This window comes from Anolis carolinensis, unplaced genomic scaffold (genome assembly GCF_035594765.1).
Source record: "Anolis carolinensis isolate JA03-04 unplaced genomic scaffold, rAnoCar3.1.pri scaffold_11, whole genome shotgun sequence".
In the NCBI taxonomy this organism is placed as follows: domain Eukaryota; kingdom Metazoa; phylum Chordata; class Lepidosauria; order Squamata; family Dactyloidae; genus Anolis; species Anolis carolinensis.
The window spans coordinates 24,096,085-24,107,964 of NW_026943822.1; the positions used below are offsets into that span (position 1 = coordinate 24,096,085).

Here is an 11,880-nt window from a genome sequence, read left to right on the forward strand (position 1 = left end):
AAAGAAGCGGGGAACGTGTTTCCAGCCGGAAGATTTAGAAGTGAAGTGTCCCGTCGAAATAGGGCCGGGCAAGAGAAGGAAGAGAAGGCAGCATGGAGGCCTCGGCACCGGCGGGGAGGCTCAACTCCTGCCTGGATGTGCTGAGTTCCTCCACAGCCCGACCCGAGCTCTTCCTCAGGTAACTCTGCACGTGTGAATGCGCGTTTGGGTGTCTGACACGTGTTTCCCACGATTGATATATATATATTTTAAGAACGGTGTGCATTGAATGCCATTTCAGCCTGGAAGAAGATTGAAACAGAAATCCAATACATAGGCAATACAATGAATGGGTTGCTGTGAGTTTCCCAGGCTGTCTAGCCATGTTCCAGAAGCACTCTCTCCTGACGTTTCGCCCACATCAGAAGAGGTGAGGTAGACCTCACAGCAACCCAGTGATCCTGGCCATGAAAGCCTTCGACCACACAATGCACTGAATCATCAGAAAGCAAAGGAAAGGTCTCACTCTCTCAGCCACTTTCAGAATTTCAAATCAGAAATACACATTATTATTACTACTATTCATTGGCGGTATATCCTACTTTTCTCCGGAGAATGGGACTCGAGCTGGCTCGCAAGCCATTTAATACAAATGGAAAATAATACAGACACCGGGGCAAAACGACAGGTCGAATAGACTGGATTGTAAACCTGAGGACAAATGAATAGTTTGTGGCTGAAGAGTATTAAATATAATAAATAATAACAATATACATTTTCCAAAATGTTTGGGGCCAGGAGTGTAGAGTTTTTTTTTCAGATTTAGGGAATATTTACACACATACACACACATATGCAGGCATATACACACACATATGCAGGCAAATATACATACATACACACACATATACATACACACATACATTATACACACATATATATATACATACACACAAATACATGCATATATACACACACACATGTACACATATACATACAGAGGCATATACACACACAAATACATATACATACACAGGCACACACTCATAAATACATGCACATACATGCACAGGTACCCACACACAGAGGCATATATTATATATTTATTTATAAACACTCACACAAATATATACACAAACACAGACATACATTTTATATATACAGTAGAGTCTCGCTTATCCAACGTAAACGGGCCGGCAGAACGTTGGATAAGCGAATATGTTGGATAATAAGGAGAGATTAAGGAGAAGCCTATTAACACCAAATTAGGTTATGATTTTACAAATTAAGCATCAAAACATCATTTTATACAACAAATTTGACAGAAAAAGTAGTTCAATATGCAGTAATGCTACGTAGTAATTACTGTATTTACGAATTTAGCACCAAAATATCACAATGTATTGAAAACATTGACTACAAAAATGCGTTGGATAAGCGAATGTTGGATAAGTGAGACTCTACTGTATATTTATTTATAAACACTCACACAAATATATACACAAACATACACATACATTATGTGGTATATACACACAGTGGTATATATTATATATTTATATATATCCACACACAAAAACATACATATATAAATATCCACACACAAATACATATATGTACACACAAACATACATACACAGGCACACACACATGTATATAGATACATACACATACTCACACATACACATGCACACACACAAATACATATGCTGGATTTCGTATCACAAAATCACAAGTCGAACACTTCCCAATTGTTTAGGACTGTGTCACACAGTCCTATTATTATTATTATTATTATTATTATTGACACAACAACATACATACTACACACACACACAGATAGGACTCAACTCTGAATATGACATTCATTGATATTCCATATACACCTTATACACATAACCTACAGTCAACTTTCTCCCTCTCATAGGGCAGCTGGCCTTACAAAGAGGAACCTTTTAAGACTTCTGTGATTTCAGACACCTAAGGTTTCACTTTATTTCGATTGCAGCGTTCAAGAAGGCCTTGCTGGCGAATTCATCTCCCTGACCAAGACCCTGTATGATTTCCACAAGGCTCTTGGGTCGGACGTTATTTCCGGAAGCCCCTTAAAGGAGCTGGTGGTGGAGAACTTTGATGAGGAACAGATCTGGCAACAGTTGGAGCTCCAGAATAATGCGGCTTTGGGCCACTTCCAGGAAGCGGTTGCAAAGAGCGTGAAGGAAGAGGCGGATATTTCCCTTCTGGAACCCTTGGAGGAAGAAGACGAAGAAGAAGAGAAAGAAGAAAGCGATGAAGAGCAAATGGATGCTGAGGACCAAACAGAGGAAGAAGCAGAGATCCAAAACGATCACCTTGAAGAGGAAAGTGATCAGTCGGGAAAGAAAGGACTCAAAGGAACAGAAACACATTCGTTTAGCGATGAAGACTCCGATATAGACTTTGACATCGATGAACTAGAACAGAGGACCAAAAGGTTGAAAAGCGCTGTGAAAAAATCTGGAGAGACATCCATTGTGGACGATAGGTTTTTCAAACTCTATGAGATGGAGGCTGCTTTGGACGCGGCAGAGAAAAAAGAAAGCAAAGCGAAGGATGATAAGGATGAGGATGACGACGACATAGATTATTTCGAGGAAATTATTTCTGAGGACGATGAGGATGACGGTGAAGAAGAATTTGGAAACGCCAGCATGATGGTAACGATGTCGTGAAATATTGTATATGTTGAAACTCTGAGCTGTTTGCAGAGGGTTTTAGAATGGCCTTATAAGTGTAACTTGAAAACAGTACAGGGCAGTGTATATAAATAGGTCTGTATATAATATATTATATTATACAACTAGTAGTATAGTGTATTAATTACAACATTGTTATCAATATTATACGTATATACAATATATTATATTATTATATATTACTGTATGCTATATACAATATCATTTAAAACTTATAACAAAGTGCACTTTAGCTAGTCTATTACTCAACTTCGCTGTTTTTAATTCTGTGTTTTATTAAGTGTGTTTTTATTTCATAGGTCAATGTTTAAATTTTATAATTGGTGTATGTTTTGTTTACTGATGTATTGTTTACTGTCACTGTTTTTATCTGCTATTATCTGTGAGCCGCCCCGAGTCCCCTTCGTGGGAGATGGAGGCGGAGTATAAACTTATTATTATTATTATTATTATTATTATTATTATTATTATATGTTTTTATCATTCTGTGTATAGCGAGATTCGTACTAAATTTGGCATTGACCCACAACACAATTGGTTTAGGGCATGCCTCCACAAAACAACAATTGTCCAACTTCTGGTTCAAGAATAGAAATACAGAATAATAATAATAATAATAATAATAAGTTTATTTGTATCCCGCCTCCATCTCCCCCGAAGGGGACTCGGGGCGGCTTACAGCAAAATCAAAATACAAACAATGATAAAATATAAAACATCAGGACAAAAACAAAACCAATAAAAAATATACACAATAAGTTAAAAAACACAACGCAGAATTAAAACATCAGGTTAAAAACAATGAGGTTGCAATAGTGGATAAGCAAAGTGTACAGTGCACATTATGGGTAACAAATTCATAAATAGATAAAGTGCATTAGAATCATTTAAGGTCACATTAGGTACGGTAGGGAGGAGTCCTGAGTAATATCAATCAATCAGGAATCAGGAAGAGCGACCAATGCAAAAGGTCGAGGAGGATAATAATTGTGATGGAAAAAAGATGATCTTAACCAAAGGCCTGAGTGAAAAGCCAAGTTTCCAAATATTTGTCAGACTGCATTCCTTAATATTGGTGGCTTGGACTGCTGGGAACTGTTATCCAACACCATTAGGAGGGTCAAGCTTCTCAAGTTGTGGCAACCTGCTTTTATTTAAGTTGGTTTTGGAGGGCTGCAAAATAGTTGGAATGCATGTGGCCCATGGACTTTACTTTGGAAAAACTTTGGAAGCTGGAAATAGTAGGGATTCCTCTCCTGGTTTTGAATTTCATCGTCAACTTCCTGGCCGTTCTTGTTCTGCTAATTTTTTGGGTTGGGTTTGCTCATTGTGTAGAGAGCAGAGAGCAGAGAGCAGGTTAAATGGAGAACAGCTGAAGCGTTTATGAAGCCAGCTGGCGGCCATGCGTTTTATTGTAGCAACCTGTTTCTCAGCTGTTGCAGTTGCGGGAATCGCCCCTGAGGGCCTGGGCCCGAATCCGAGGCGGATTTGCCAGGAGGCCAGGAAAGAGAGTTAGGAGTTGCTGCTCCATCATTCTGTCAGCTTTGAATCATATTGTTTGGGCCATCTCATGTCTTGAAACAAACTCTTCCATTTTCATTCTGCGAACGTCATTTAGCACAGTTCTTGAATTCATGATCTCCATCCATCGCGCTAGAATAATGTTCCGGCATTAATTAACACTTTGGTTGTTCTTGTTCATGGCACTAAAAGCGGCAGCTGTCCCTTCCTCACCTTTTGTGGGTTTCTTCCCGTTTCTCTCATCCAGCTGACAAAAAGTGCTCGCGATCTTAAATACAAAGATTATTTTGATCCGGTGGATGATCATGAAGGCTTCACCGGTGAAAGCAAAGATAATGGTGAAGATGAACAGAGCGAAGGAGCAGACGATGATGATGATGGTGAAGAAGAAGACGCTATTGATGAGTATGTGATTAATATAATAATATAATTAATATAATTGATAATAATAATATAATGGAATACAGTATACTACTAATAATACAATATAATATTAATTATATATTATTATATATTAAATGTAATATTACTAACAATATTACCATATAATAATATAGTACAATATAGTAATTTAATGCTTATATTGTGCTATGCTAATAATATATTGTATGTTCATTTGATTTGTAAGCCGCTCTGAGTCCCCTTTGGGGTGAGAAGAGCGGGATATAAATGTAATAAATAAATAAATAAATAAATAAATAATAATATATAGATCGTAATGCTTTTGCAATCATTATTGAAACGTTGTCAGTAGTACAAAAATCAAGTCAATCGCATCGTACTAAGGTTTTCTCCCTTGTAAGTGTGCATAGATTATTATTAGTAGTTGTTGTAGTAGAATTAACCTTTGTATTAGTACTAATATCCTGTTTTCTCTCTCAAAGGAGACTCAAAGAAGGTAACACTAAAATTATACAATATATAAATTAAAACCTAAAGCATATCAACATTGAAATAGAATTAAATATGGGACTTATGCAAAACACATAGTTAAAACCAATAAAATCATTAAAATAATTTAAAAACAGATTCAAATACATAAAACACAGCACCCCTAGTTTGGTCGTAAAAACAGTAGATGTTGTTTTCTTATGTGAAGAAATAGCGCTATATATGTAATGCTCTATATTAGTACTAATGGAATTCTTGTCTGGAGATAGATCCCAGTTTGGGGTCCATTTACTACTGGTTTGGGGAGAGTTTCAAGTAAACTATACAAACAGGATAATACTACAGCATGGATAGAGTGCAAACAGTTTGAAAAGGCCAGAAAAGATCCAAAGTTCAATTGCAATATTTGGTGAGTTGGGATGTATTGCTGCATGGCTTCTATATAACACTAGCTGTGCCCAGCCACACGTTGCTGTGGCATTTTCTGGTGGTGTTGGTAAGAAATTGTTGAGGTAGTGGTGGTATTGAATGTCTGTTGTATGGTAGTCTTTATGTTTAGTATGCACACTGAAGTGGATTATATGGCAGTGTGGAGTCAAGATAATCCAGTTCAAAGCAGATAATATAAGATTCTAAATGGGTTATATAGCTGTGTGGAAGGGCCTTGAGTCTATAATCCAGTTAAAATCTGATAATCTGTGGAAGAGGCCTAACTGTGCCTGTCCCCTGGGCTGAGTAGGTTGCTAGGAGACCAAGTGGGTGGAGCTTAGCCTTCTAACTGGCAGCAATTGGATAAAAACAATTATTCCTCTCCCTGTAATTAGGACTTTATTTTTCTTTTCCTTTTTGTTGTATCAACCTAGAGCCGTGAATGATGGGTTGTGTTGTCAAATTTCGAGGTTGGGGGGCCTGTAGTTTTGTTGTTTTGTCCGCTGCCCTGATGCCATCACTCTTTTATATATATAGATTCTGTCTAACATCTCTCCAGAATGGGGTACGTTCATATTTTGAAGGGTTTGGGGAAATTCCTTGTGCCGCGAAGTGTGCAGCATAGTGGTATGGTATCCCTCTGTCTTATTGTGTTGTTTAAATACAGGATGGAGGACGACGAGGATGCCATTGAACGAGCAGAGAAGGATAACCTCAGCGAACCTTTTAAGAGAGTGAAGTTCTCTTTACCGTACGACAGCGATGGGGAAGAAGATACGCACACCTTCCAGGGAAAGGCAGAGAAATCCCCTGAAGTGAAATCGTCCTTTGAGAAGAGACAGGAGAAGGTAAAATTGCATGCTGAAAGCGTTTGCGCTTTGATACCCGGAAGGTAAATAATGAAAATGTCCGACTTGCAAGTACAGTAGAGTCTCACTTATCCAAGCTAAACGGGCTGGCAGAAGCTTGGATAAGCGAATATCTTGGATAATAAGGAGGGATTAAGGAAAAACCTATTAAACATCAAATTAGGTTATGATTTTACAAATTAAGCACCAAAACATCATGTTATACAACTAATTTGACAGGAAAAGTAGTTCAATACACAGTAATGTTATGCTGTAATTACTGTATTTATGAATTTAGCACCAAAATATCACGATATATTGAAAACATTGACTACAAAAATGACTTGGATTATCCAGAGGCTTGGATAAGCGAGGCTCTACTATACATGAATATCGAGAAAGCTCAGGAAATTTACAAAGTATCTTCAATATTAGTTAGTGATCATGTTATCTCTCTCTCCCTTGTAGCTGAGCGAGAAGATTAAGAAGCTGGAGAGTGAGCTGCTGACGGAGAAGCCTTGGCAGCTAAAAGGTGAAGTGACCGCACAGAAAAGGCCGGAGAACAGCCTTCTGGAGGAGATGCTTCTGTTTGACCACGCCGTCAAGATGGGTGAGTAAGGCTTCCATTGGGGAAAGGCCTTAAAGGGCCTCAGCACTCAAGCAGTAACTGAAAATGTATTTCATAACATGAATACTAAACTAGCTGTGGATTTTCCTTTCTTTTTTTTGTATTTCCAGCTCCAATGATCACAGAAGAAACAACCCTGGAACTTGAAGACATTATCAAAAGGCGGATAAAAGATCAGGTTCGTAAGATGGACGTCATGTCTTCCAACTTCTGAGTTGAGACATTGATGGATCAATGATTCAGTCTTTAGTGTGTTAACAATTCCTTTTGGCGCCCATGTTATTTCACTGCCCAAAGTTGCCAGTTGTTTAAAAACAGATACATTTGTACTTCCTGACAGTAATCAGTTGTTGCTATTCTGTATCCTCTTCTGTGTAGATTTGTGTTAGCTTTCTCTGAAGATTAGAAAAAACAAACAAACACAATATAAAGGCAACAATATTTCTCTTGTATCCTTTTTTTTAAGGCTTGGGATGATGTTGTCCGTAAAGAGAAACCTAAAGAAGATCCATTTGAATATAAAAAGCGTTTGACTCTGGATCATGAGAAGAGCAAGCTGAGCCTCGCTGAGATCTATGAGCAAGAATATTTGAAGCTTAACCAGGTAGGCTTTCGAGGGCCATTCTTTCATGTGAAGGAGCCCTTTGCTTGAAAAGTTGGGTTTCCAAGTTGTTTGGGAGCATAAAGTAACATTTTACAAAAGTTTGGAATTGCAAGTTCTCTAAATCCCTCCTTGCTGATAATTCAGAATAAAACTGAAGAGGAAGAGAAACCTGAGCACGCTGAGATCAAGAAGATGATGGACTCTCTCTTCCTCAAACTGGACGCCCTTTCCAACTTCCACTTCACGCCCAAACCGGTAAGTGCAGCGGAAGCTAAGCAGGGTCAGCCCTGGTTAGCATTTGGATGGGAGACCACCAGCAGATAATCGGGCTATAGGCTCTATTTCAGAGGAATTGGGAAAACCACAACTTGGGTAAGAAAACCATGGGTTTAGCAGGTAATGTGAAGGAATAAATACACTCAGATGTGCGTAGTTGTTCATTCTGTGTCTCTTTGCATTTCCTTAGCCTGTCCCCGAAGTCAAGATTGTCTCCAATCTCCCAGCCATAACCATGGAAGAAGTCGCACCCGTGAACGTCAGCGATGCGGCACTCCTTGCTCCCGAGGAGATCAAGGTGAGGCATTGCTTGACTTCCTCACTTGGAGATTTGCTTCCTCTTCAGACGGAATGTCCTCGTCTCAGGATGCTTATTTCCTTTTGGGTTTGCGAAGTCAGAAAAACAACAACCAAATTTGTTTTACTCAGGCCTTCTTGAAAAACAATTGGTGCTGACAAAATGACCATCTGTCAGCTGCAAAAAGATCTGTATGCATTATGCTTGTGTATCAAACAACAAAAACAACAATGTCTTCCATTTTCCTGGGATTCTTGTGCCCATAAGCTAATATAGAGGGCTGGCTGTACTTGTAACCACAGAGCCACTTCGAGGCTCTTTTTTAGAGAAAAAGTAGATATAACAACAGCAACAAGAATAATAATAGCTGTTTTTCACTTTCATGGGATTCTTGAGTTAATCTAGAGGGATGGATATAGTAGGATGATAATAATAATAATAATAATAATAATAATAATAATAATAATAATAATAATAATAAGTCCTACACACTTGGGAAGTGTCCGATGTGTATCCAATACAACAATAACAACAATAACAATAACAACAACAACAGAGTTGGAGGTACACAAGGACTGTCTAGTCCAACCCTGTGCCATGCCATGTGTACTTGGAGAATATAGTAGAATGATAATGATAATAATAAAGTCCTAGACACTTGGGAAGTGTCCAATGTGTGATCCAATACAACAGCCAGCATAGTTATCTTGGGTTTTCTAACAATAATAATAACAACAGCAGCAGCAGAGTTGGAGGTACACAAGGACCGTCTAGTCCAACCCTGTGCCATGCCGTGTACTTGGAGAATATAGAAGAATGATAATAATAACAATAATAATAACAATAATAAGTCCTAGACACTTGGGAAGTGTCCGATGTGTGATCCAATACAACAGCCAGCATAGTTATCTTGTGTTTCTAACAACAACAATAATAACAATAACAACAGCAGAGTTGGAGGTACACAAGGACCTTCTAGTCCAACCCTGTGCCATGCCCTGTGTACTTGGAGAATATAGTAGAATAATAATAATAATAATAATAATAATAATAATAATAATAATAATAAAAGTCCTAGACACTTGGGAAGTGTCCGATGTGTGATCCAATACAACAGCCAGCATAGTTATCTTGTTGTGTTTCTAATAATAGTAATAATAATAATAATAATAATAATGTCCTAGACACCTGGGAAGTGTCTGATGTGTGATCCAATACAACAGCCAGAATAGTTATCTTGTTGTGTTTCTAATAATAATAATGATGATGATGATGATGTCCTAGACACTTGGGAAGTGTCTGATGTGTGATCCAATACAACAGCCAGAATAGTTATCTTGTTGTGTTTCAAATAATAATAATAATAATAATAATAATAATAATAATAATAATAATAATAGAGTTGGGGGAACACAAGGATCATCTAGTCCAACCCTGTGCCATGCCTAAACACGCAGTGCCCCTGAGAGATGTTATCCTTCTGCTGCATGAGCATTTCCCTCAAAAAGGCTATTGTTGTTGCATCCCAAAGCTTGCCAATTATTGAAAATGTTTCTGTTTATGGTTTTAGGAGAAAAACAAAGGCGGGGAGGTGAAAGCCGACGCCGAGAAGAGCTCCACGGACAAAAAGCGGGAGCGGAGGAAGAAGAAGCTGGCGAGGCGGATCAAGCTGCGGGAGAAGGAGAAGCGCCAGAAGCTCCTGGAGAAGAAGGCGGAGGGAAACCCCAGGTTGTCCAAAAAGGCTTCGGCGGCCGAGCTGAAAAAGCTGACCAAGGAAGGCCGGACTTCGCTGCTCAAGGTAAGTACTCTGAAACCTTATGGCAATATTTGTCTTAGGAGGCATGGGCAAACTTTGGCCCACCGTCCAGGTGTTTTGGACTGCAACTCCCACCATTCCTAACAGCCTCAGGCCCCTTCCTTTTCCCCCTCAGCCTTTTCAGTTCTCTTGTGAAACGGGAGTTTTCCCGAGAAGCCGGATTAGGTTTGAGAATGGAGGGAGTGAATAATAGGGAAAACTCCCATTTCACAAGGGACCTGAGAAGGCTGAGGGGGAAAAGGAAGGGGCCTGAGGCTGTTAGGAATGGTGGGAGTTGCAGTCCAAAACACCTGGAAGGAAGGCCAAAGTTTTCCCAGACCTGCCTTAGTATATCTGAGCTCCTGGCCTAATAGTTTAATAATAAATAAATAAATAAATAATGCCAAATGTCTCGTCATCTTCGCCAGGCAATCACTCTGAGCTGCCTTTGTTTGCTATAGAAATATAATATTGTCCTAGAATATAATATTCCAATGCAAGAAATGTGGGTATTCTCCGGACAGTCTTCCCTCTGAGGCTTTAATGATAACGTATGCAGCCGTAAACGCAATTTTCATCCCCTTCTTGGTCGATTTGCATTGTTGATGATTATACGGGAGCCAACTTCAAAGAAGAATATTTTTTTTCTCCCCAAAAATCCCAGCCCTGTTTCCTTTGCTCTTTAGTCTCCATTGTAAAGGGATACACTCCCAGCGCCGCATGTTTCTCATTAACATGCGCTGAGCATGAGAAGTAGAGATAATGCCAAGTCTTGGGGGTTTTTTTTCCATTTATTGTGCTGCTGGGAAAAGGAAATGAGAGAGAGAAAAAGAAAGCCTGGCTTTGCCTAACTCAGCATCTGCTGTTTGCCGTTTAGCTATCAATCGGAATACAAATCGGGCCTTTCGTGGATTCTTCTGAAACAATTAAGCGGCTAGACCTTGTGTGTATATGCGTTCTTTTTTTTTTCTTGTTGTTTTGTGCACGATTCTTTATTTGTGTCGGAATAAGCCTCTGCTGTCTTTACAGGATGACGGCAAAGACAAGGCTTTGAAGTCCTCCAAGGCGTTTTTTTCCCAGTTGCAAGATCAAGTGAAAATGCAAATCACAGAAGCCAAGAAAAGCCAGAGGAAGCCCAAGAAACGTGCGCTCTCTGCCCAGAAGCTGAAGCTGTGATATATTATGCATGCGATATTTTGTATAAATTAAAAGTAAGGTGGATTCTCCCCCTCCTTCATTTTTTCTTCTTCATTCTTTGCCTTGCACATCCAAGATGGGTTTGGAAAAAGGACGACGTCAGAATCAAAGGAAAAACCTAGTTTACAAAGACGAGATTGGATGGAGACTCCTAAGGTTTCCAAAGCACAAAGCACCATAATATAACGACCAGACATTGAATTTGCTTGTGTCTATAGATAGGTAAAAGGTAAATGTTTTTTCCTGACATGAAGTCCAGTCGTGTCCAACTCTGGGGGCTGGTGCTCATCTCCATTTTTAAGCCGAAGAGCCAGCGTTGTCCATAGATTCCTCCAAGGTCATATGGCCATGGCCATGAATGCATGGAGCGCTGTTACCTTCCCACTGGGCTGCTGAACTTGCGGACTGAAAGGTTGCAGGTTTGAATCTGAGGAGTGGAGTGAGCACCCACTGTTAGCCCCAGCTTCTACCAACCTAGCAGTTTGAAAACATGCAAATGTGAGTAGATCAATAGGTACCACTCCGGCGGAAAGGTAGCAGCTCTCCATGCAGTCATGACCTTGGAGGTGTCTACGGATAATGCCGGCTCGGCTTAGAAATTGAGATGAGCACCAATCCTGAGAGTTGGACACAATTAGACTTAATGTCATAGGAACAAACAACCTAACCTGGAGCCCAA

At 39.4% G+C, this 11,880-nt stretch overlaps 1 protein-coding gene across 1 annotated transcript; it reads left to right on the top strand.

Moving 5' to 3' along the window:
- Nucleotides 1–21: 21 nt before the first annotated feature.
- Nucleotides 22–11,241, top strand: mphosph10 (M-phase phosphoprotein 10). The gene is made up of 11 exons (XM_003226926.4): nucleotides 22–178; nucleotides 1,988–2,675; nucleotides 4,483–4,640; nucleotides 6,223–6,403; nucleotides 6,872–7,013; nucleotides 7,142–7,209; nucleotides 7,498–7,635; nucleotides 7,780–7,890; nucleotides 8,102–8,209; nucleotides 9,780–10,007; nucleotides 11,034–11,241. Exons 1-11 carry the CDS (start codon nucleotides 93–95, stop codon nucleotides 11,178–11,180), a joined length of 2,055 nt encoding a protein of 684 aa, XP_003226974.2. The 5' UTR covers nucleotides 22–92; the 3' UTR covers nucleotides 11,181–11,241.
- The last annotated feature ends 639 nt before the right edge of the window (nucleotides 11,242–11,880 follow it).

What these genes read in the sequence shown, in the direction of transcription:
- mphosph10 (XM_003226926.4), top strand. Translation starts at nt 93, where the DNA reads ATGGAGGCCTCGGCACCGGCGGGGAGGCTCAACTCCTGCCTGGATGTG. An exon ending in GAAGAAGACGCTATTGATGA is followed by an intron (nt 4,641 to 6,222) that starts GTATGTGATTAA and finishes GTTTAAATACAG; the next exon opens with GATGGAGGACGACGAGGATG. An exon ending in AAAGGCGGATAAAAGATCAG is followed by an intron (nt 7,210 to 7,497) that starts GTTCGTAAGATG and finishes CTTTTTTTTAAG; the next exon opens with GCTTGGGATGATGTTGTCCG.